Source organism: Parambassis ranga, chromosome 2 (genome assembly GCF_900634625.1).
Source record: "Parambassis ranga chromosome 2, fParRan2.1, whole genome shotgun sequence".
Lineage (NCBI taxonomy): Eukaryota > Metazoa > Chordata > Actinopteri > Ambassidae > Parambassis > Parambassis ranga.
The window spans coordinates 19,218,029-19,244,228 of record NC_041023.1 but is presented as its reverse complement, the minus strand read 5'-3'; the positions used below and the strand labels follow the sequence as shown (position 1 = coordinate 19,244,228).

General features: G+C 41.3%; 1 protein-coding gene across 1 annotated transcript in view; it reads left to right on the top strand.

The window, feature by feature from the left end:
* The window catches only part of grm8a (glutamate receptor, metabotropic 8a), a 111,079-nt gene extending 87,775 nt beyond the window's left edge, over positions 1-23,304 (top strand). The window contains exons 8-12 of the mRNA XM_028400866.1: positions 268-689; positions 1,923-2,289; positions 20,775-20,915; positions 20,994-21,103; positions 23,182-23,304. Of these exons, the coding sequence (XP_028256667.1) occupies positions 268-689; positions 1,923-2,289; positions 20,775-20,915; positions 20,994-21,103; positions 23,182-23,194 (1,053 nt within the window). The 3' untranslated portion in view covers positions 23,195-23,304. The remainder of the gene's footprint in view (positions 1-267; positions 690-1,922; positions 2,290-20,774; positions 20,916-20,993; positions 21,104-23,181) is intronic.
* The last annotated feature ends 2,896 nt before the right edge of the window (positions 23,305-26,200 follow it).

Below are 26,200 nucleotides of genomic sequence, written 5' to 3'. Positions count from 1 at the left end.
AAAATCAATAATCTGCCAGCACATAAGTGTAGATTTGAGATTTTTTTCAGAATGGAAAATTGTATAGAAGCTTGACAAAAACAAGTACGTGACTGCTGAGCAGGTGTACAAATGTTGCCCTCCTTTCCAGCGGCAGTTGTTCTAATGTTAGATGTGACTTTTTTTTGAAGAAAGATTTTCTTCTAAAATATGAGGCCGCTGCCACAGTCAGTGGTTTGGATTGTCACACGAGTTACCAAATGTCTATGTTCAAATTCTCTCCCGTAGGCCTCAGAGTTTACCTGTGAGCTGTGTCCGTACGAGATGCGACCTGACTCCAACCGCACCGGCTGCGTCCCTATTCCCATCATCAAGCTGGAGTGGCACTCCCCCTGGGCCGTCGTCCCTGTCTTCATTTCCATGCTGGGCATCATCGCCACTTCCTTCGTCATCGTCACGTTTGTCCGGTACAACGACACGCCCATTGTTCGAGCGTCAGGTCGTGAGATGAGCTACGTGCTGCTAACAGGAATATTCCTGTGCTACGCCATTACCTTCCTGATGATTGCGACGCCAGATGTGGGCGTGTGCTCGTTGAGGAGGATTTTCTTAGGCCTGGGGATGTGTTTCAGCTACGCTGCCCTGCTCACCAAGACCAACAGGATACACCGCATCTTTGAACAAGGGAAGAAGTCTGTAACAGCACCCAGGTAAAAAAAAAAAACACACACAGCTGTCTGTCATTATGCACCTTCTGCCCTTTGTGTTAAAGAAATGTAGATTTTAATGGCTGCGCTGGCACTAAATGTTGCTCTGGCTTTTTTCTATGCACTCAGGTGTGTCATACACAAAGACTTAACCTCCACTTCCTCCTTATTAAGCCACTTGCAATCATTACTCATCATTTATTTTTCATACATTATTTATGAGAGGCATGAACTCACTCTAACCTATTGTGCTGTTTGCACTCAGTGCGAGTGACTCTGGGAGAAAGCACCAACTAGGTGGCTAAAATGTTAATACAGGATTTAACTGCGGTAATGGTCAGCTGGAGTTTTCATCATCACCCTGCAAAAGACTTTTTCACAGACAAGATTTAGAGGCTGTTTTCAGGTTCCAGTGTGTGTCCTGCCTCCAGGTTCTCAGACATCTTTTGAGCCTGAGAGCTTGGAGGGAGTGGGTTGTTGATTTGATGTTGTGCGTCCCTCTTTTTTTTCTCACATGATCATCAGTTTTCTGTTTTCTGTGCTATGTTTTACTGCAGCGTCTCCTCACTGCCTCTCTTGTTTCAGAACTTATCATTACCGTCTTTCTTGATGCCCCTCTTACTGTTTGTTTGTGTATGGCTGCATTGAGAGGAATCGCATATATTTGTGCTGTTGGGTGTGAGAAACCATGAAAATCAGGTTTTTTTTTAGCTTTAAAGAGGGTAATTAGGTTTCCATGCAGATGTTTACATTGTGCCATATCAGTAAGAAACACACAAAAATTTGAGGGAGAGGTGTGTGCAATGCAAAGTGGGTGGTTGTTTGAAACAGCAATGATGTGGCTTCACTTCTCAACCCCTACAGGGCAGACTCTGGTTCCACGATGGTGGCACCCATGAACGAGATATTTTGTCTTCACTTTGTTTTACAATGGGTGGAGGCAGAGCAGTGTTGTTTTTCTTCAAATATAGTCTATTGCTCAACAGAAACATCTGCTCTCAGCCAGTTTATTGCGCTCCAACAAGAAAAAAACCACAACAGTGGAAATTCACATTAGCAACCACATTACAACAACACTTGTTTTGAGTATAGAGTTTAAGCTAGTGTAAAAAAAATGGTTAGCTTGGCTCTTATCCCATTGGTTGAGCTATAAACAGTATTACTCTCACTACCACAAGCAGGAGACAAACAGCTTTAATGACAAAATCTTTACATCCTCATATTACTTCCTTGCAGGTTCATCTCTCCCGCCTCCCAGCTCGTCATCACCTTCTCCCTGATCTCAGTTCAGCTCCTGGGTGTCTTCGTCTGGTTCGCCGTGGACCCTCCCCACACCGTGGTGGACTACGGCGAGCAGCGGACCCAAGATCCCCTGTCAGCACGTGGAGTCCTGAAGTGCGACATCTCAGACTTGTCCCTCATCTGCTCCCTGGGTTACTCCATCCTTCTGATGGTGACCTGCACGGTCTACGCCATCAAGACGCGAGGTGTGCCTGAAACCTTCAACGAGGCCAAGCCCATCGGATTTACCATGTACACCACCTGCATCATCTGGCTGGCATTCATCCCCATCTTCTTTGGAACGTCACAGTCAGCAGAAAGGGTGAGTGCACTTTGTGTGAAGCTCACTACGTGTTTTTATTTTTTTTAGTGCACTGAGTATATATAGTTGATGTCAGTACAACACTTAAGCCCCATCATCTGTAAGAGGATGAGGTGCTGATGTGAGTGTCTGCTTGTCTGTCTTTTAGCTTACCCCTTATTTGACCTGGTCGTGATTTAAAGCAATTCTTCCTCGGCACATCACAGTCTCCAGAGAACTGTTGTGTGTTATTTGCCTCCATAGACTTGGCTGCAATGATTCTGAGTGTATTTGTGTAAAATGTTTTAATAAGGTAACAACTCACTGGCAGACAGAAAGAGATTATGTGTTTTTTTGTGCCTTCATTAAGAAATCCTATTTTTCTGAGTCATACATTTGCATACATTGCCTTGGTTAAAAAATGTTTTCAGTTCTTCCCTGCAAACTTTTTTAGAGATCTCTTGGTTTTTTCAGCAGAATAGATGTTCTGCATTTGCAGCTATGTTGCTGGCTTCGATTCTAAAATCTCCTGACAATCCCTCGTGAGTACAAGAGGATTTTCTGTCTAGCTGATTTACTGGATCCAAGCCATGGTCCGGGCTTTTACAGGCTTGTACTGTAGAGCTAATCTCTCCCACCTGTGGTTAATTTTTTGACACCTTAATCATGTGATGTAACCATGCGAGAGGTGTGTGATTGTTTGGCAGCATGGCAGGCAGTCCTATCAGTTCAGAAACAGAGGTGCGGACACACAAACACAAATCTTGCTAATCTGATTCATAAGACAATACACATGCTCGACCACCGTGTTTACTAGAGCTAAAGCAGCAGTGGTTTATTGATTCCATTTCTTGATAGAGCAAATATTCAGTTTTTAACAATAAAACACTTCATAGGCTCATTGAGATTCATGACAGGTCATTGATTGCACATGCCCCAGTTTGTACATCACAGTGTTAAACAAGCAGAGCTTTGTGTAAAGTAAATGTAGATGGGTAAACAGACACTGCTGTGAAAAACTATTGATTTGACTGGTCTCAAGCATGGGGTTTAATTGATAAATTTGTGACCTAAAGTAAAAGGATTCTGATATAAGAAAACTATCCATCCATTTTTTAAACCCGCTTTGTCCTGTATTATCATGGGACCTGTGGGAGGAAGCCTGAGTATCTGGAGAAAACTCATGCAAGCACAGAGAGACAACATACAAAACTCCACACAGAAAACCTCCAACCAGATTTGAACCAGGAAACGTGTTGCTGTGCCACCCGTTTTAGAAAGGCTAGAACATTTATTTTTCCTACATTTACACACTTTGTTGAGGATCCACTCTTGGGTAGAAGTTGGCGCCTTGGTCCTCCAGGAAGTTATCACAATCACTGTCAAGACAGCGACCGCTGGGCTACTTGGGGAAGAGTTTGTCAGGTGCCAAATGAGTTCAGTCAGGTTTGAATGAGACACTAACATATCATCTGTTTGTAGCCTCTAGTTGTTGTCTACCCTGTGCTTTCAGTGAGGATGATCGATGTCAATCCGGAGTTCCCGAGTTATTCTCAAACCTGTAAGGAGCTAGATTAGATCTCAGCTGATGTTATCAGGCTGTACTTAGCAGCTGGGTGAAAATAATGTTAATTACTCTGACACTGAAAACGTGCTCCCTTAATCCAGATAATTATAGAAAAAACTATTTTAAAGAGATCAATGAATCCACTGCTTTATGGTTTCCATTTATGCCCTGGGAATTCAAAGAGGACTCAAGTGTACTGTCAACTTGAACTTTAAGTAAAAGAGCTCACAGCGCTGATATACAATTATTAATTACCCAAAAAAGAAACAAAAAAACTTCATATACTCTATATTTGCAATATGTAGCGCTGCAAATTAAACTATCAAACCAACATATATGTAAAAACCACCTTCCTTGTGTGCGTGTGTGTCCCTGAGATAGGCATCAACACATTCATTGTCATTTTTCTGTCCCACCGTGTCATCCTCTGCTGCATACAAACCGTACACCTTCGTGTCCACTTGAAGGCTCACGTCTCTCCTTCCTCTCCTTCAATAAAAACGAGTCGACTCTTATAATCTCTCCCTATTTTAGAGTGTCAGGCATGCAATTTTCATTTCTCCTTTTCCCCACGTCGTCGGTCTGTTTTCCTTTCAACGCAGGTGTCTGCCTCTGTCGCATGGCAAAAAGCTGACATCCAAGTGATCCTGTCTAATCACACATCAGAAAATCATTCTCTTGCTGCATGTTTCATAGTGTTTTTCCTCTGCTCACTCCTTCCCTACAAGCAGCCAAAGAGAATAGATGGAATTTGGAATAGATATTGATTGACATTGACCTTTTTAATTCACCACATTCATGCAGTTGATAGTAGTACTACAGTCAGATCCTAATGAGAACACAAATGCTTCAGTGTGACAGTGTAACCACTTATGTTGCCTGTGACCTTGTTTATGTTGTTCTGTTTGTGACCATATATGGGTGCAGATGTGTGTCGTGGCACCTTTAGGGTGCATTCATGTGTGCATGCAGAAGTAATTGTGTGCTTTATTAGGCTGTATATGTAAGTGTGTGCGTGCATGTTTTCATGTTCTCAGACGTGCTGAAGTGCCTTGTCATCCTGGATGGGCTGAACAGCACCCATGCCATGGTTGCTTGGCTAATTAGAATGTCCACCAGCGACTGTGTGTGTATTTGACTGTGTTTGTCTGGTGTGGTGTGTTTAATTGGAATATCCACCAGTGCACATTTGCGTCTCTCTGTATGTTGTTTCTAATTGGAATATCCTCTGGAGTGTGTGGCAGCTGGCTGGCTAACAGATAGAGCAGAAGAGAGGGAGGAGAGAGAGGAGTAAACAGGTAATGATGTGACTTGCTGATGGGGCTTTAATGAGGAGAGCTCTACCAAGGGCATAGGTTTAGTTTTAGAAGGGGTGGGGGGTAGTAGTGGCTACAGTTAGTTGGAGGTTAGATGACAGCATGGCTCACATTATAATTAACTTTCTTGTCATGAGCTGCCTAAACATTCATCAAAATGATTATGAAATGAAAATAATGTACCCTACATTCCTCTGAAATGCTGACATGTGTGAGAAGTACAGTAACATGACAACCCCCAGGGTTTGTTTGTAGCATTGAACTTGAAATAAAGCTTCTGTTTCTCACACACCTATTATGTGTAGGCATGCCTGCTGTATGAGCCTGGATTATCTGCACCATTCAGTCACTCTTGTCAGAGCAACTGTAGAAACTGGACAAAAAAAACTGAAACTCGAGGTCCACTGACTTGCATCTTTCAATGCGTTTCAACTAAATCTCAAAGTCTGCATCAGCAGAAAGAGTTGTCATGGAGACAGCTCAGTGGTCACGGGTCATCCTTGCAGTGCAGGATTAGTGGTTTATCTGTAGCTCTCAAAATCAGGGGCTGCATAGGCTGCATCTTTGGAAGTATGTGGTTTGCCAAGGCCAAGACTACAAAGTGGGAATTGTTAAAAGAGATGGTTAGGCCTGCAGAGCGTTCCCCTGGAGGGTTTAACACTTTTTGAAGATTTGAAGGCTCGGTATTCATAGGCTGCCAAACCTTCACACTGACTTTGGTAAAAGACTTCTGGCCTACAGAAGATTTTCAGATTGTGCTACCAACTGTTTCAATGATAGCCACAGTTCATAGTTATAAATAAAGTGTACTTCATCATAAGAAGCCTTCAGACAGCATTGTATTAGAATGTTGAGACAAAGTATGTGTTAAGCAATACATTTGACTTGAAGCATAAAAGCACCATTGTTTTATCTCTCTCTGTTTTGAGACAGATGTGTGGTTCTGTTCTCCTTGGGGCTGTAAGCAACATTTTTCTTGGGTCGTCATTTTGACCATTTGTTATTACAGTCAGAACTGACGCCCAAGGGTTTTCATTTAAGTTCTCTTTTCTGAAGAAAAAGACCCAGAATGCCCAGATAATTATTTTTCCAGTTAGTTTGTAGCCTGTCAGTGTCAGTCCATTGTTTCACATTAGTTCAGATTTAAGTAAACCTTGTCATGTTGTGGCGTCATTTTGACAGGTCATTAAAGTGAAGTGACCTTTCTGAGGATAGAGACACTGCTGTCTGTAATAAATGGCTTGATTTATCAGGCACACAGTTATGCTGTTAGGGGCCCTCTGGTGATCACAGGGATTCTAAACAAGAACCTGTTTGTGAAGGCTATAGCCAGCTGTAGTCTCTGCCACAATAAGCCAAATGCTATAGTCTTATTGTGGCAATCACAATAAGATATAGCATTGTCATTGACCACCACTCACTCATCCTGTCCATAGTGGTTTCTATCTATAATATGTGCTGTAGGCATTTATCTGTGTTAATATTTAATGAAACCATAGACTGTTAATGCAGATGGACTATGTGGCTCCACCTTAGCCAAGAAGTATCTTGTGCTATGTTGAAAAAAGACGCCATCTTGGAAGAGGTGGAGGCACATTGTTGCTCTCCCTCTTGAACACCTACCTGCTTCTGTGTTGACACTTTGTGTAGCTTGGTTGCCAACTGCAACATTACTTCCTTACACTTGGGCAGCTGTCATGTTCGCCATCTACCACATCCTAATTTTTTTCTATGTTTCCTGTGTACTTGCTTGTTATAGTTTCTTCCACCATCTCTTCTCATATTCTTCTTTTCTCTTCCTTTCCACCGCATCGGTCCTTTTTTTTTTCTCACATCCTGTCCCTCACACTCCTCTGAATACTCAACATCTCTGTGAGTCACAGGGGGCAGAGGAAAAGAGTAGGAAAAGGGAAAAACACAGAGAGAGATAACAACTGGAAGGAAAAGTTACAATGAGAGACAGGGACGTGCAGGGATGCTGTGAGTTGCAGAATAAGAATGCGAGAGATAAATCAAGGAAGAAAGGGTGGGAGGGATTCTTAACCATCACCGGCTGGTGAAGTATTGTTTTGAAATAGGTCATGCTACCATGCAGAGGATGCTGGCTGCAGACAGCTTCTGCTGCACCCTGCAGGAATGCAAAAGGTTCAGTACGTGTTGTGTGAATGTGCACGTCCCTCAGCCTCTGTCTGCTTATTGTAAAGGCTTAACCGCAGGGTACATCCTCTCTCCAGCTATCTCACCCTGTGTGTGCCTCATCATTCCTTGGCCTTGATGCTATAGACAGGAGGCCATCTTTCTTCTCTCCTTCTTTTCTTTATCTGTATCTCTCATCCTGTCTCCCTGGAAGCCACCTCCCCTGTTCTCCAGATGTCCTAAATATGGTCAACCTGTTATCTCACGCCTCCAACAGGCCAAGCAACCATTTCACTTCTACCTGGAAAAAAACAGCTTTTTTTCATTTGCTTTGCACCAGACACATAGATCAGGTATCTTGTGTACCAATATGGTTTAACATCTGTGTATTCCATTGCATTCTCTGAGGGCCTGTGTGATGTAAAGTTCATCACCAGAAAATAATTGCAAACGTCTGGAATGCAGGAGCACAAGAGAACTGCCCACTGAGTGAGGAGGTCAGTTGTTACCTGCATCTGTACAGTTTGTCTTTAAAGCCAAATGTGCAAAGGAAATTGACCTGGACTCCTACACACACTTCCTGACTCTGAGTTGACTTTAAAGCAGTATATTTTGGCAACAACAGACCAGCCAGGTGCACATCCCAAGGGATCCCAAGCACTCCCCGTCTGTACTAACTTCCTTCTGCAGGATCCCAATGCACTCTTAGGTAAGAGCCCCTGAAGATCCTGCACATGGGGATCCATTAGGAGAGCTACAACTCCTCAAGCCAATCATAAATTGACCTCAGAGGTTTGGTCCAGCTGCTCATACGTGTTAGATTTCTAAGAGGAGTTGCCCTGATCCCTGCTGCCAGCTCCTCTCAATACAGAACAGCAGGTGTACAAGTTGGAGAGTGTGCCCAACCCACCTGCAGAGGGCTTATTTCAGCTGTCTTTGCAGCCACTATAACCACTTTGCGTCTCTTAAGGCCACCCACTTACCCTGTCTCTGGGATACACCCTCCAACTCCTTCTTTAAAACACACAAACACAATTCCGAACCTCAGGCCGAAAGAACACCCATGAGTCCTAACCTAAAAATTCCCCTCTTTAAGAGGTGAAAAATTGCAAATGGCCTCACTTTGAGTAACATTCTTCATTTCTGTTCTGACCTGGTGATTGTGTTTGATTCTCAGGAGCATACTGAAAGAAACACACACAATCTATCTCCCTCTCTTGCAAATCCATCTTCGAGGTTCACATCACACACACACACACATATACACGCAGTGTCGCAGCTCAACATCCAAAGACAGATTTATGGCTATGAGTGTGGTCCCGGTGGAGAACCACTGACTGCCCAGATCCTTACCAGGAGTAACCGTCGGTAATCAATCTACAGTAATCAGAAGAGGCTTTGAGAGAGCAGGTAGAAGAGGGATGGAGGGGCTGAGAGGGTGTGAACAACACTGCAAAAGAAAAGGAAAGGGAGAGGAGAAAGGACAGGCAGCTACAGGGTTAGAAAAAGGTGGCATATTGCATGCAGCATATGAGTGAACAAGGCAAAATGCAGCAAAGAAAAAATGAGTCAGAGTGTGGGCGTGTGGTGCAAGAGAAACATTATAGCCGATAGACTCAAAATCCAGGCGCGGTATGACACAACCTTGAAACATGTAACAAAAGATGTGTGCTAATATTAGAGAAAATATGAAAATGTACATCAAAGATAAAAGAGTGTCAAATTCATACAGATATACAAAGAGAACATTAGTGAAAGGCTAAAACAGAAGAAATTTAAACGTCAGTACCAGCAGCTTATATCCGTCTCTGGATGTCTAACATAATACAGCACATGAACCTGAAACTGGAGCCAGGATGAATAAAAATCCTCAGTATTTCAATTAAAAAAATATTTAATTGGTTAAATAGTCAATTTCTCTAAATTCATTTAAGTGCATTTCACATCGAAATTGAAGTCTTAAAAAAGCCTCTTATGCTAATAAGCCTTTAAGTTCTGTCAATGAGCAACATCTTAGCATCCATTTCTCAAGTTAAATAAAACTTTGAATGAAATGATCAGCAAACTTGAGATGTAAACAATAAAATCAGCCTTCAATCAGTATTTAATTAACTAAGCAGTGCCTGTAAATAGAATGAGTTTACAGTAAGTGAATGAAAATTACCCTGTTTGTGGTATTATAAAAGTCTACGGAAGCATTTAAATACTATATGTCAGGCATGCTTAAACACAAAGTGGGTGCTGTACTTGAGTGCAGATGGATTATTTTATTAAGTGTGTGGTAGCATTAAGCTAAAAAGCTCAGTAATTACAACCCCACATGTGTCATGCATGAAGAAGCTGCAACAGTTTAGTGCCAAAATATGGGAGTTTTTATCAAGAAAAGGGGGGAGGGGCTAATAAATGTGCCTGGATTCTGTGCCAATTAAGCATGACCCACTGACTCATTTGCATGAAGTATAAATATGACATTCCTTATAAAATGTGGAATGTTCCAGAGTCAGATCTTTGAAGTGTTAATCACACTGCCTTTGGTTAAGATTTTTGAGCTCTAGTACAGAAAAAAGAATACGAGTAGGGATGTCCAGATCCGATCACGTGATTGGATATCAGGCCTAATTATGTGGTTTCACACTCGATCGAAATCAGACGTTATCTCCCGATCAGTACTCTGATATGTGTTGGGCCTATCAATGACTCTCTGGCTTGTTGTCTAGGGGTATGATCATCTCTTTGGGTGCGAGAGGTCCTGGGTTCAAGGCTCGGATTAGCTGTTTCCTTTGCGAAATTTCCAAATTTGGGGATGGATGAAGTATTTATAGTCTGCGGCAATGCGTTCCGGGCAGTTTGAAGTATTGTGGGGTAGTTTGTGTGGTTGCGAATATTCTATTCTTTACCCTGTGTTCATTGGAGCCACTGAATCACAGAACTCCGTTCTTAAAACCGGGTTTGTTCTTCATGCACATTTGCCTTTTGTTTGTTGCCTGGGACATCTTTTATTCAGCTTCTCTTTAGAGTCAGCAGGTGTTTAGGTTTTCCAGTGCATGCACAGCAGTGAGTTTTTCTGCAGAGTTGTTTGATGTCATGTGAAAATATCCCATTGTATAGTCATGAGAGAATATTCAAATTATAACAAGTGTAAACTTTAAACAGAACAACATTACCTGTAAACATTCTAATATTCACACATGCAATACCTGCAGCAGCAAAGCACAGAGATCAACACAACACATAGAGAGGACACATCACCTCTGAACATTTTTTTTTAATTTCCTCTGCTGAATTCAGACGTCATGTCGTCTTCACTCTGACAGAATTCACCAATCCTCAGGGTGATTATCTTCAGCAGGGTGTGTGGGCAAGAAAAAGGAAAACATAAAATCTTTCATTTATTTTTTGAAGGAAGAGGTTTTGCAGTCTTTTCTCGTGGGGTTCTGGTGGAATCTGGTTGTTTCGCTGAGAATGGAGAAAGACAGACAGCAAGTGTCAGATCCTGACATCAAACAGCGAGAGATGTTGAAGGATAGGGAGTGTGGAAGGGGAGGGGCACCCAAGGGGGACCTCACACAGAGATGCTCGCAGTCACACACACACACACACACACATTCACAAACCCGTTCAGCGACACGATCCTTTGGGGAAACACAGAGACAGGCAAAGAACCTTATACATCCCAACTTCACTGCTAAATTCTCTTTCAAGGTCCAGAGCTGAAGTCATCACCATTTCATAGTGCTGTTGTTTGTTCTCTTTGAACCTCCATTGTTATTTTTTTAATTCCTACAAATGTCTGACTTTGGAGACAAATAGCCTGACAAAGCAAAAAATCAAAAGATAGATTAAAAAACAGTCCTTGTTGTGCTGGCAGCTCTTTTTTTCCAAAGTCTATTTACATTTCCAAATTCTATTGTTACAGTCTGTTGACGTAACAGAGTATCTTTAATGAATATTTTGAATAAATCATGCAGTATTAATTAAACACGAGGATGATAATTTAGGCAAAATTAAAACATTGCAAAATAGATAAATGAATCCATTGTAGATTCCCCAATTTTAATTACTGCTGTGTCGCAGGTCCCAAGGGAAATTCAAAAGTTTGTTGCCTCTTATAAGCTGTCTGTGTAGATGCATGAAAACTGGCACCCATGTTGCTGGCAGTGAAGAGGAAGGCTTGGCTTTGGAATTTCAGAAGCTCTCTCTGACTAAAGTCTGAATCAGGGATTCAAAACCTGGTCAATAAAGAGTCGAGTGGCAGTGCCATTTTATTTTATTAAGAGGACTGTTTATGTCACAGGTAGAATTGAGACTATTTTCTAATCTTATCAGTGTTTAAGTGTTTTAAACTAAGCTTTATTTCACCTATTTCACCTACTTCATCTCACCTATATGTCTAAGTGTTTTGTAGGTATTCTTAATGGTATTTAGAGCAAGTTCCGGCTAGTAAGTTTTGACCAATGAAATTATCCCATATTTAGCCACCTTCTTCATTAGGACAACATAACACGGTGTCCCTGCCACATTGCTCCCTCCATCCTTAGACTTTTGCAGTGCATTGTTACCATGATCAGATGACGCTGAGCAATACGATTATATGCTCTGTTTATGTAAATGTTATGTCATATGTTTTATTAACACAAACAAAACCATGTGTTGTATCTGACAGATAGATAATTGACCACATGTTGCATTTTTTTCCATGAGTATGTGTTGGCTAAACAAATGGAAACAAAGCTCTGTGTGGGTAAATATAAACCTCTAGGAATAAAAGGCCAATATCTTCAGCAGTAACCGTAGTGACAAGCCACATGTCAGATATATTTCTAAGTTTCATTGCAAGGCATGCACTCTATTTCTACAACTTATCTACTACTGTCTACTGATGTGTTGGTATGTTTTTCAATGTCACGAATGTTAGCTGGTGCCAATAAATATTGGCAAATACTGGAACATTATTTGACCCATGGAGTGTGTACATATATTCAACCATTGAGATGGAATTTTGTGTGAAATCAGCATTAGATAGCCACCAGGGCTGCTCCCGAGTATCACTGCCTCAGCATTATATTCCAGAATTAACAGTCATTAGCACGCTATAATGAAACAGCTCAGAAACATCAAGGCAACACTTTACATCTTGGTGACTCTGTAAGGCAAAGGGGAACAGTGATGTTTCCATCACAGGTTTGATGTCAAAACAGTGTTTATTAGCAGAGGTAGTGGACTGTACTGAATAGAAAGTAAATTAAAAGAAGTGCCGACCACTGATAAGCTCCTTTAAATAAAGTCACCAAATATAAAGACCTTGATTTCATTATCTTTTATTCATTTCATTAGAATTACAAAAGATGGTTGGGACTGTGCAACTCATTTAATGTAGGAATATGCTTAGTATCATTTCCAGCACAGTTTGCCTTCATCAGGAATATTTGCCCCTGACAGAGGAGCAGAGGTGCAGTTACTTCCATCTCACCTGCTCAAGGTGTGACACGTTTCTTTCCTACAGCCCGGACAGCAGCCTGCAGGCTGATGGTGCCCCCCCATAAATCCTCGCTGGGTATTTTAATTGGCTGTAGTTGTGCTCGGCATGACCACAGTCACATCATTTAGACGAGAGAGAAAGAGAGAGCATTGCTATTGACAGCAGGGCCATCCTCGCTGCATGCATTACAATAAAACTTTTACGCATAACTCAGAGCTTCTTTGACTCGAGGCTATCGGCTGAACCGCACACAGATGTGCAAGTCGATAAGAGCTACACTAACAAGCTGTGGCAGAGCAAATACAGCTGTAACATTATTTCTTGAAATACCCTCTGCACTCTTTCATGACACACACACACACACAGACTCTGGTCCAGTATGGATTAGACGGAGAAAGAAACGTCTCTAAGAGCTGTTTTGTCGAAGGTAATGAGGCACTTGTGGACCACGAGTAAGCATGGGTCCAATTAAGCTGGAGAGACGCAAACGTAAAATATTTGTGTGACGGCGGCTTCAGTCATCACAGAACAATGTTAGAAATATGTGTCATGGGCGTGTGCAGAAGCAGAGATTATAACAAACTCTGTATGAAAAGCATTTTGACAGGACGTGTTCTACACTGAAACTAGTTAGCTTGCAGTCAAAAGTTATTCTATACTTTTTCTGCATTATATTGAATAACTGCTGTACAGTGGTATTTTGATATATTCAAGAAAAAGAAAACATTATGAAACAATAAACCTGTCCTCTACACAATAGTAATGCCTAGAGAGATCTCTGAGTGCTTCTTCTGTCACTGGTACTTTTGTTGGATATTTTCGAGTCATTTCTATCTGCAGCTTGATTAATGTTAAAAAGGGTATTTAGGTCAGACATTATGTTGGAAAAACATGTTTTTGTGAATGGGTCAACATTAAAGATTCTGCCAGACATTTTTTTTTTGGTGTGTATTTTTTTGTACGCTGTCAGTGGAGTAAAAGCTCATTTAAACTACAATTCGTGCCCCTTGGGTGAGAACAGTTGGGTAGATTGAGTGAGAAATTCAGAGATCAGGCATCTGGTGAAGATACCCCCATGGGCCCCTCCCTTTAGAGGTGTACCAGGCATCTTTGCAGATACCACAAGGGCAACCCAGGAATTTATAGAGGATTACATCACCTAGCTGGACTTGTGGGGTGGGCAAAAGCTAGGGAAGGTTGCTGAAGACGGGGAGGTCTGGGTGTCTGTGCTAACCTTGTTGCAGCCCGTATTTCTGTTCCTGAAAACAGGCCTGTGTGCATGTTTCTCAGGCTGCATCTCTAGGTGATTATGGGGGTGAGAATCGTCACCATGGTACCTAAAATTTGTGACTACGGAAGGTGGTGGTTTTCCTTTGAAAAATGTGTTTAAAGTTAAAAATGCATGTGTGTTTAAGGGCAAACCTCACACTGAATTATAGTGCCTTACCATACCCAGTAGTTTTTAATGGCTAACCCAACCTACAAGTGAAAGCAAAACAGCTCTTGTTGTCAACATAAAACAAACTCCAGACTCTAGATTGAAGGTCAGCCATGCTGTATCACAGTTGTCCCCAACCTCTCTTTTATGATCAGAGGATGTCTGTCATTCACCCATTTGTTCCATTCTAGCCTTCCAACATAACCGTAATATGTGTCATCTCTGGCAGATGTATTATCAACAAAACGTTTTTTGTGTGACGAGAGAATGTAATGGATTTTTTATATGCCAGTAATGTCACTTATACTTAGAGAATCTGGGCTTACAGCATGTGAGCAACACTGGTAGACAAAGCAGCATGAAGGCCAACACTCTCCTTTTTCCTGTCTTTCTCCCACATTTGAAGTGCATCCCCCGGGCACTTTACCATTTTGTTGTTTCTCTTATGAAAACCAGGCAACCCACATCTCAGGTGTCCAGCTACTGTATTTCTGAACTGGCTTTTGAACTGAATCTTTTTTTCTGTACAAAACTGGTGCAGTTGAGCTTTAGGTATTCAGCACAAAACACCTCAGCATAGGCTACAGCTTGGTTGCTTTATCTGGCTGGTTTACTGAGACAAATCAGAATGCAAACGGTCTTTCACACAATTTAAATAAATAAACAGACATAAAATCTCTTCACCCTCCTGTGGATCAGGTGATTAAAATGATGAGTGGTCCCATGGTGCAGGTGGAGGGAAACAGGAGGTGTCAATTAGGCACACAGAGAGAGGCAGACTCACACGCCCAAGGGGGTTAGATCCTAAATGTTTTTATGAAGATAGTTCAGGACCTTCAAGCAATTTAAAAAGTCACCCTGCTTACCAAAATATTTGGTCAAGACAGGCACCTGTCAAGGACGCCTGAACTCATTATCGACACGCACAGACGGGACTTGTTAAATGATGCAGAGCTGAGATGGGAAAGAGAAAGACAGATGACAGGGAGACAGTCTGCAGAAACACGGGATGAAGGCCTAAAAGACAAAGATAATAAAGAGAAGAAAAACATGGTGAGGATAGAAAGAGGACAGAGAGATGTCAGGGAGCTTGGAGTGCAGAGTGCCAGCCATCATTAGAGATTGTGTGGGCAGGGAATGGCAAAGACACTGATGAGAAGAGAGAAAGTCTTTGGAAATGGAAGATGTCTTGAACAATGCTTTCTTACCCTTCTTTTTTTCCCTCCTCTCGCCCATCTGTCTTTCTTACCATTCGCTGACTCAAGACAAATAACCAAGTCGCCAGCAGTCGTTTATTTCAAATGAGAGCTCTGAGATGAGAAGAGCGCGTGTGAGTGATGTCAGGGAAGAGATGTCAGTAACTCTGTAACAGCAGAGAGTTAAACTCAAGTTCAGCTCTGGGTAAAATGTTAAGCAGCGTCCAGAGGAAGGGCAGATGTTCTTCCACTGAGAAACATCTTCACTTTCTTATGATCATGCACGTTGTCTTAGATTTTTTTCTGTTCTCTTCCTCTTTTTGTACTAAACATGTGAAAAACTTTAACTTTTATCATAGCAAGGTTTCTTTGCCAACAGGCTCTGTTCCTAAGTCTTACAATGAGGGGGAACCCCTGATCACAAACATGCTGTTTGCCCATGGTGGCGACTGATGCAGGGCTTTATTCCTCAGTTCAGTCACTGTCCCTCTGTGCTGCTTCTTCTCTTTATCACTCTTCAGTCTCCTGTGAGCCTGTGATTCTTCTTTTTTGTTTTTGTTTCGTCTCTCTTCCACTTCATTTCTTTCATATTTACACCATCTTTTTCTGCATCTCTTCTCGTGTTTCTTCTGCTCTTTTCTGGCTCTTTGATTTCACCGCCCTCCTCTTGCTGTGTGGTATGAAAGGAGCTGCAGTATTCACAGAGACATAAGAATCAGAGACTTTTTTGTGTGTCTTTCTGCTGTCAGAACTCATGGTTAACATTTTTGCTTCTCCATGCCTGCACATGTGCAACTTACATACATTTAGACTGAGTCTTTAAATAAAGCAGATTTTAAAATATATATTAAAAGTAGGGCACTACATGTGAGGTAATGCAGCTGACTCACTTTTAAATGCAACATAGTGGTGTACAGAGGCCGAATGGCAAACAATCCAATGCCCAGTGAAGTCAGAATCCTGTGAGGTGTGAAGTGTGATGCACATGTGACAAAAACAAGAGGCAGCTGTTCACACCTTTATTCACTATACCTCACAACGTTGGAAGAAATCTTCTGCTGACATGCTACAAGTCCTAATCTGCTGTAATGTAACTGTAAGTATCAGACTGACTACCAGACAGAAGAGTACAGTGCAGTGCAGAAGATGGGCCTTATTTGGTTCATTTGCTTCTGATGTCGTCTTTATAGTACAATCTATTAAAGCATCATTTACAGCACAGCCAGGCCAACTCAGAAGGGCCCTTTACAGTAGCTGTCATGCTTCAGCTATCATATGTGTCTGCAGCTCTCCTCTCCGCATGCATTAATGTGCGGTCCAACTCTTAATCAGCCATGTGCCCCATAAATTACATCCTTACACAGATATTCAGGATCAGAAACATACTGTACAAGTGAAGCTTATCCTCGATGGTAAAAGTTTTTAATCTTATGGTTTGTCCAAGATGAAACAAGGTGGCTAAGAAAAATAATAGTGCTGTTCTGCTCTTACAGGGGTTATAAATGATGGCGATCAACACTGTAATAAAGCCTGGGTGGAATAACAATGGGCTATCCTTTAAGAGCTAATTGAAAAATAACAAGCTGTCCACTAAAAGAAAATCCTGGACGAGCAGTTTAGTCGTGAACACAAAACAAAATGAGTCATGGGACGTCAGTAAAAACACTCCCGAGTAATCAGCTTGGCCAACATTACTCAATTTAGCCGAAGCACTGCTTCCTTTAAAGCAAGAGCAACAAAATTTCCTTTGCTTCTTTTCCTTTAAGCACACATTAACCACACCTTGTAGACTTGTAGAGTTTTCTTGAAGACGTTTCGCTGCTCATCCAAGCAGCTTCATCAGTTCTAACTGTTTGGTGGGGCAACATGGTTTATATGTGGTTGCAGACCTCAGTGGGTGGGTCTGGGTAAAACTTACAAACAATAGCACTAAAACAGTTAAACAGAACTGATGAAGCTGCTTGGATGAGCAGTGAAACATCTTCAAGAAAACTCTACAAGTCCAGATGCCTTGCTTCAATCGTCTCTACGTATGATGACCTGGATGACTGAGAATCTTTTTCAACAGCTAGTAGTAATAGTACGTGGAGCTTTGTGCAGCTTTGTGCAGCTTTGTGCAGCTTTGTGAGCCATTCTCTGTATTAAAAAAAACATTTAGGAAGTCTGAACTTTGGACCAAAGGCTAGATGTAATGGAAGCGACTATCAGCAGACGTACTGCTGTTTTGATAAGAGCGAGTTCACAGCTAAAGGGAGGTGGTTTTTTTCATTTCTACTTTTATTCATTTCGCTTTTCCTATCATGTTTTTTCTTGATCTCAGTTTCATTCCCCTCTATCCCAGTGAAAACATGTTTTTCCGTCTCCATCTGTTCCTCTCTGATATAGTAAATCACTGATCCTTTTGTCACTACGATTCAATTAAATGCAACTTGTCGGCAGCAAAGATGAAAAAGAACAATATGGGAAAGTACAAATTCTTTCACATTTCTCTTATGATCTGTTTCCTTGTGTTTAATTGACGATCCGTCTCACATATAAAATCCATTCCTGCTTATAGCTTTATGTGTGTGTGGAGCCTGTAGGGCAGCTGCAGGCAGAGCTCTTTTACCCCTGGCTAACACACTCTGTGATGTTATGATAGGAAGGTCATGCAGTAGTAAAGAATAGCTCTGTGTGTGTTTTAAATATTAAGTTATGGATTACATAGCCTTTATGTGAACTCTGGTTTGTTTGTTGCGTGTGCATTGAGTCCATGTTTGTGCGTAGATGCATCTTTTTGCCTCCAGTTTTTTGGCAGCGCACTCCCCTTTCCCTTCGGCTACTGTCAGTGTTAACTTCCACCTTCAGGCAGGTGTGTCTGCAGCAATATGGACCTTCAGACTGAGGATATTTTTGGTGTGTGTGGACATTTTGTCCTGTGGGAAAAAAACATTTTGCTGGTTAGCTGATAGTCAAAAGAGTGGGCATTTGCATTCAGGTATTAGTTAATTAAATTTCCTTTGTCTTTGTTGAATTTCTTTTATAATAATAGGCTCTTTTTGATGCCAGGCTCAAGAGGTTCTGTTGAGAAATTTCCCACCTTTTAGAAAAAAGGCATCACCTCCTTTAATGAACATGAACATATTTCTGTGCAGGTTAAATTAAGTCAGAACATGATAGCTCAGTTCTGCAGTTGTTGATTGAGAAGCCTATAGTGTCCATTTCCTGTTGCCTTTTTTCTATTTTAGAGACATAAATATACGGCCCACAATAATATATCTTCTAAGCTAATTAGGGTAGCTGAGAATTTGATCACAGGCCATCCTATTTGTAAGCATATTGCTACATCAATGGAAAGAGAGCCAGGTTATCTTACTAACATTGGGCCTCATTCACTAATATGTGCATGGAAATGTTCTTACTTACAAAATAAGTTTGTATCAAAATCACAGTGGAATTCATGACACTGTGCACTGGCCAATTTTGTATTTGCCACCTTGCATATATGTGTGAATCAGAATCATTCTACATGCAGGCGCGTGTTCGCAATTTGTGATTAGCATACTAGCCGAGAGTTGATTCATGACTGAAGGAAGCGGTTACAGGAGAAGGTGTAAATGTTACAGTTTGTCAGAAGTGATGACGCCAAAAGGCAAAAAACAAAAGAACTTTACAACCAACTTTATTGGTAAATCTTTAGATTTTAAAAATGTTAGTAAAATCTCTTTTTAATGAATATGGTTTTATATGCTCTGCATGTTCTTAAAAGGGATGTTTTTGCATTTACACTTAGAGTTAATGCACAGATATGTTTGTGAATGAGGGCCATTGTCATGCCATTAGAGTTCCTCCTTCATTACACTGTGATTGGCGTATAATTGACATGATGTGCTAATTTTCACCTTTTTTTTTCCAGTGCACTCCTGTTAGCTAACATCTTTCCTCTCTTGGCCACAAAATCTCTCAGTCTAACCTTAACTGTGGTGCATTTATGACATGAACATGCACATAGAAAAGTCAAACCTGTCATTCCAGCTAGTGGAAAGACATATACCTACATTAAAGTGTGTACTTGTTGTACTCCACAGTGCTCTGCCTGTAGCAGCACTGGTGTCTCTCTGGATTGTGAGCCAGATGACTTTGCAATGTGATTTGAGATTTCAGACAAACTGAATAGGAATCACCTCTCAAACCACCTCCACACTGTCCAGGCTTCCTACAAATCAATCTCTATACTATCCTGATATGACAAAGGAGTCTGTAGTGGTTGTGCAGCCCCTACAGACTCCTCTGCTCTGTTTTCCTCTCTGCTTCTTGTCAGGCTGCAGTCACTGATACAGCCTCATTCACTGCATCTGAACACTTCTTGACAGTGTTGCTTACTGTGGTTCTCACTGGTCACTCTCTCTTTCTCACCAGATCAGTGTCTCTATGAGTCTTCCTCTCACTTGCTGCATCAGTTTTTGTGTCATGTGTGTTCCCTCCTTTCTCCTTTCTCTCTGACACCCTCTACTGACACTACTCTCCCTTTACCTCTCCGTCCTCTATCTCTCCCTTTCTCTATATGTATATAGTGCTTGCATGATAAGCCCTGTGTCTTGCGCTTGTCAGCTGTGTCAGGGGTGTGTGTGAAGCCTGTCATTACATCTGTCCTCCTCCAAACTACCCTCTGAAACACTCAGAGTACCCGAAGGCTCAGTGCACTGCAGTGTGTGTTTATCTGGGTGTGCTCTTATTATAACTGTGCTCCATATGACTGAATTGATGTGGTCAAATAGAAATTTAGTGGGGATCATGTGACTATTGCAACTGTTCGCATCACCACATCTGTCTCTTAGTCCACCTTTGGACTGTACCTGGCACCTTGTTCATGGTAGAGGACAGTTTCCAGTCTGACAGCACAGAGATGCAGTTTTTTTTTTCCATAGGCAGACTGCAGTTCACCAACAATTTCTGAAAAATAAAGTTTTCACTTCCTAATGCAGGCCAGGCTTCTTCCAAACTCTCAGGAAAACTCATCTGAAAGTCACTTTAGTGTAATTCCTGTCACTGTGTTCTTAAACTGCACTCATCTGGTGTTGTCTCAAAGAATTATTTCAGACTCTTAGACAAGGAGATGCAGTGCATGGGCAATTAAGCAACGTTATTGGTGCCATCATTTCATATATTGTTTGATCCACCTGCCGGTGTGTCACTGTAGCTGTCACCATACAAATTTTCTGCTAATCTCACCCTTGTTAGAGCATCCATTACTCCTGTGTTTCCCATCTGTCTTTGTCCTCCTTCGTTCATCAGACGTATTCTATAGCTGGACGATTAAACAGACCGTCTCTGACAACTCGAAATGTGATAAATGACTTTCTCACTCTCTCTGTTTCTTACTGTCTTCTTTCAGATGTACATCCAAACTACCACCCTGACCATCTCTCTCAGCTTGTCTGCCTCTGTGTCTCTGGGGATGCTCTACATGCCCAAGGTCTACATCATCCTCTTCCACCCCGAGCAGAACGTGCCCAAACGAAAGCGCAGCTTCAAGGTGGGTCTCATCGTCTCAATTGTCGATAATAAATCATATTGCAGCTTCATTTGTAACTATGAAAATCTGATCGTGCAGGCAATTGTTACAGCAGCCACCATGTCAGGAAAACTGACCCAGAAGGGAGGGGACCGGCCAAATGGAGAGGTTAAAACTGAGCTATGTGAGAGCATGGAGACCAACAGTGAGTAAGAGAACACCGAACTTTTATAACTATACATATAAACTATATAAATCTCACACTAAAGTAGTCTGTGGTTTAGAACATTCTTAAAGGTGTCTTCTTTAAAGCAACATTATCCAACTATTTAACCTCTAATTATTTTGATGGGCTGTCCGTTTCATGTCTGATTATGTCGGATATGTCAGTAATGAGCACAGCTAGAAACTTCTAACTGCTAACTGCAAGCAGCCCTACACTACCATAAAACGCTTTAGTCATAGATCATATTGTTCTGATCTTTTAATTAAAAGTTTTAAGTTTGTCTTTCAGTGTCTTTCGCTGCTCAGATTTTGCTGTGATTACCACTTGTGACCACAGGGGGTGGTGTTGCTCAGGCAAAGTGTTGCTTTAAGATGACATATTAATTCTATAAAATGCATCACCAATAGTAAACACATACAAAACGACTAAGAAAAGATAAAAAAATGACATTTGTTACCCATGTAGAGTGTAAAATGTGTTTATGATGCAGTCTACCAGCCGTCCATGTGAGCTTATTTGAAAGCACTTAAATAACTCACGCCCACCCAGCTTGTGGCTAATGTGTATATTATATTAATTGTGTGTTATGAAAGCACCATACAAGCAAACAAACAAAACATTCTCCCATGTGTGCATTGTGCCTTGATATACCATTTCAATTATTTTTTTGTTTTGCTTTCATTTGAAAATTAATTTCACGCCTGCCTTTGTTTTTGCATGGCAAACCGCTGCAGCATGCCGTGTTACGCTGCATCCGCTTCACTGCATTTCGTCATGTTGAGCTGGTTTCTTGTATGTCAGCAGTAGCCCTGACAGGAGTGTGTGTGTGTGAATGTGCATGCATGCTTGCATGAATATCAGTGTGTGTGTGGTCACATAGTTTTGCACAAGTCTCCATCAGTCTGTTGATGTTAATGGATTTTTGCATTTGCGTGTGTTTTCATCCGTCCTCACATGATCACAATGTGTGTGTGTGTGTGTGTGTGTGTGTGTGTAGTGATCAATGTGTTGTAATAGGATTCAGACCCACATTGCAAACTATGCTCTGTGTGTTTCTGCCAGCGCTTTATGACCAGAACACCGCAACTCTTTTTCTCTTCTTTGCAATTTCTAAGCTATACATGCACTGCTGTGTAACGACACTCTTCAGTAGTGAGGTTTCAGTGCTGCCATTTTAGTGTACCTTGTATATTTAAAGCAACTGAGAACAGATCATGTTCAAACTGATGCTAATAGATGCTACTCACATAAAACAATTTACACAGCAGCAAGCAAAATATGTTTTACAATGTGTTTGAGCTCTCTTATTTGTGTATGATGATGCACTTTTGTTCATCCTGGGTGGGGATTGTGTGTGAGTGATTGAATGCTGAACTGTTTTAAAGCAACTTCGATGACTCATGTAATATTAGCAATAAATGGAACATGATGACTTCAGAAAATGGGTCATTTCCAAATGGACCAATCACAAAGTTTCCAGTCTTAATGGACATAGATAGAAGTTGAATTTCGAGAAAAGTACACATATAGCTGCAGCATGTGTCATGAGGTAGATATGACATAAGAGCATTTTTAAAGTATGACCTTGTGTGATAGTTTGTCTAAATTGAATTTTAATAAAGGCCACAAACTTATTATTAAGCACTGCACTCTCACACGTATAGATCCTGCTGCTGTATGATGCTGTTTAATACATCCAGAGGACAAACAGCTGGAAGTAACCAACTCATTTTGTAAATAACATGATGGTTTTATGAATTATTCATAAAGTCAGTGTAACATTTGATTATTGACGTACAACAGTGGGAACAGTGTTTAACCTGCACCCTCCATTACTATAGGAACAGTCTGATTTAATGTCTGCAATGTTTGAAGAGACCCAAGACTGGTTAGACTAAAGCAGGTGGACACTATGGATGCTGTGGCCACATGTCACAAACTCTTTTCTCAACTCTTATTTCTTTTCCCTGTCCGTTCCATTCCATCGGTTTCCCCCTTTCTTCTCTTTCATTTGTTGTTTTATTTCCCCTCATCCCACCTCTACCACCACCTTTCCCGCAGCTTCATCAACTAAGACGACATATGTCAGCTACAGTAATCATGCCATCTGAAGGGACCACAGAGGAAGGATTGGACAGGAGGCCGAGGAGTGGGGGGGGCGTGTCTCTGGGCAGAGCCACATGAAAGAAGGAGCTGTCATCCAATGAATAACTGGCTGGGATGGACGGATGAACGGACGAACAAGAGGGCCCAATGGAATCCAAGCATGAGACATTTTGTATTGTTCCCCATCAAACCACAGAGGTGGGACACCACATAAACAGCCAGTCAGTGTGCCTGCTTTCCTGCTGCTCACAGCTCATTGGTTCTACCATGAACTTATCTGTTTTAAAAGAAAAAAAAAAAAAGAAACATGAAAAAAGTGACATACCATAGGACACTGTGGTGGACAGAGTATTAAAAGCTACAAAAACAACAATAAAAAAAAATCATAAAAAAGAAAATAAAAAAAAACACTCAGAAACTGTGTAGACATTATATCTAAAAGGGCAAAGGTGGGGCTGAAAAAGAGATTTAACAGATTACATTTTAAAAGATATTTAAAAAGAGAAATGTAAGAGAAAAATCTATGAGACTCAAACATGTTTGTTGTTATTCTCTACTTGTAAGTATTTTTGTGGTCGTGACGATTTTTTCATTCTTGTCTCACCGTTGTCTGATGGATCGCCCTTGCATAATGAGATGAGTGTGTTTCCTCTCGCTGTCTTGGCTAACTGGGTTGTAGCCTTGGGTTGTGAACCTGTAAAATGCCATGGTTGAAGCATGCCAGTTTTTATACAAAAAGGAGATTTATTTATAATAAAGGAATGTTTTGCAAATGTGTAGATTTGTTGTCATGCTTTTCAGAAAAGGAGGATTGAAAACGATAGTCACATCATGGAGCAATCAATAACGCTGAAGGCCAAGACTCCGTTCACACTGGGGAAATCAATCCGGCTAGAGCGGGATTCGGGCCGTTTTTGGATATGTCCGGATTGTTTTTTTCTGAGTCTAAACAGCATGAATCTGGATATATCCAGATTAATTTCATCTAGCCGGATTGGCTTAAATCTGGCTCAGGTCTGAACACAAATGCGGCTAGCGATGTCATACTTCCGGGTTCACAGGGACAGTGTCCGGGTCACGTACAAAAGCTGTGTGTAAGCATCCATCAAACTACGACAGCTTTGTCCTGAGTTTATTTTCGACAGGGCTACAAAGGATAAACTGCTTTTTGAACCAGGAAAAAAAAAGTGGCTTTAGGCTTTTCGGGGATCTTTTCCGCATGTCTGTGTGACGTACCTCGGCTGCAATATTCTATTGGCAAGTCAGTGTCCAATCGGACCATCGAGCAATATCACGAGGGGCTCAAACATCCTATTGTAGAGCCTTTGTGCTCTGACGTAAACACCAAAGATGGTTGAAGGACAAGAGAACTCTCTCCTCTGACTAGCTGGGTCGTTTACACGGCTGAAAAGCGTGTCTGAATGCAATAATAGACGCGTAGCGGACCGTTATCTGAACCGGAAAGTGCGTCGTTCTGTATACCCCTGTCATACACTTTCATACACTTATATATCTTACTGGAAACGTTTTATTTGACGTTTTAGCATTGCTATGTTGCGCTAACAAAACATAGCAACGGAAGTTACATTGAAGACGTTCCGGGTGAACAGGGGTCGCTCTCCCCCACCCCCACCTTATCAGAAAGATGGGGATGGGGTTCACACCTCAGCCCATCAGCAGTCTACACAAGGAGTTGTATCAAGAAAATAAAGCTCAATTGACACACAGGATATTCCTAGAGTAGCTGACAGCCCAGCTGTGAGGCAGACCTGTAACAGTGGCATCAAAATCAATGGAGCGAATGGCACTTTTTTCACTTATGGTATAAAAAATTACATAACACCCTAAACTACATGTTCATAATGGGGGAGAGTTTTGTTACAGTTTTCTGTGTTTTTTTCAATAGATATGTATGAATTTTATTTTTCGCATTATTTTTTTCGTTCTCTTTCTGGTGCTAGAATTATTATTATTACAGTCATATAACACCACTATAGCCAGAATATTATGAAAGCCCAGGTTCTCCTGAAAAAAAAATGTATATTACTTGATTGTGGATTACAAGATGACTATTTAATGAGCAGTAAAACACAAAGAATGCCAGGCGAGGAAAGTCCCCAAAAACACTCATAGACCTTGAAGGGCTAGCTGGATTGACTTTCTCCAGTGTGAACTTGGGCAAAGTGAACGGGAAAATCACACCTTTTACAGGCAGAAGAAACCCTGTGAAGTGTTTGTTGTTCGTTTGTTGTTTGTTTGTGTGTGATCTAATACTCTTTGTGTTGTTTGTGGTCTCTTCTGAAAGCTGTGAAATTCTGCCCCGATGACAAAGTAGTAAATGTCAACTTGTTCCACAGGTGTGAAATCACAACAACACAACTCCTGTTTATTTGCTGGGAAATATGTAGGAACGTTTTAGAGCATGTTACGCCCATTGGAAGTTGTTTGTGAGCCAAATGCTAAATTTTGCTTCGATGTCTGGTGTATGTGTTACCCATCCGTGTCTTTTGAGTCAAGGATTTCTATTTTGTGTCAATATAATTACAACCATTTTGGTGTGAAAATGACAAGACAATTATTAATGACTCACCCTGCAGCATAGAGCATGTACTAATTTTGACTCCACACACACAACAGTCGTCTTCTCTCAGTCAGGCCTTGGCTCTGCCAGGCATTCCATGGGAACTTTAAGTCACCCACTGGAGACGACGATCAAGATAGCACAGAAAAAAAAATCTTTGACTGATAAACTTGTGATTTTTTTTTTAGCTTTTTTGAGCTGTGAAAGTTTCCTGCTCTTCAATTTACTTTCTGGAGTTTGACTCATCACTCAAGTCACTCTGGGAATTGTGGGAAATCCCCTGTCTGCAGGCAGATGTCAGAAACTCTTGAAGAAGAGCCTAACTGTTGAGGGATCCAGGGCTGCATCCTTTGACACTTGTTTGTCATCACACATGTAAATCTGTCTGAGAGT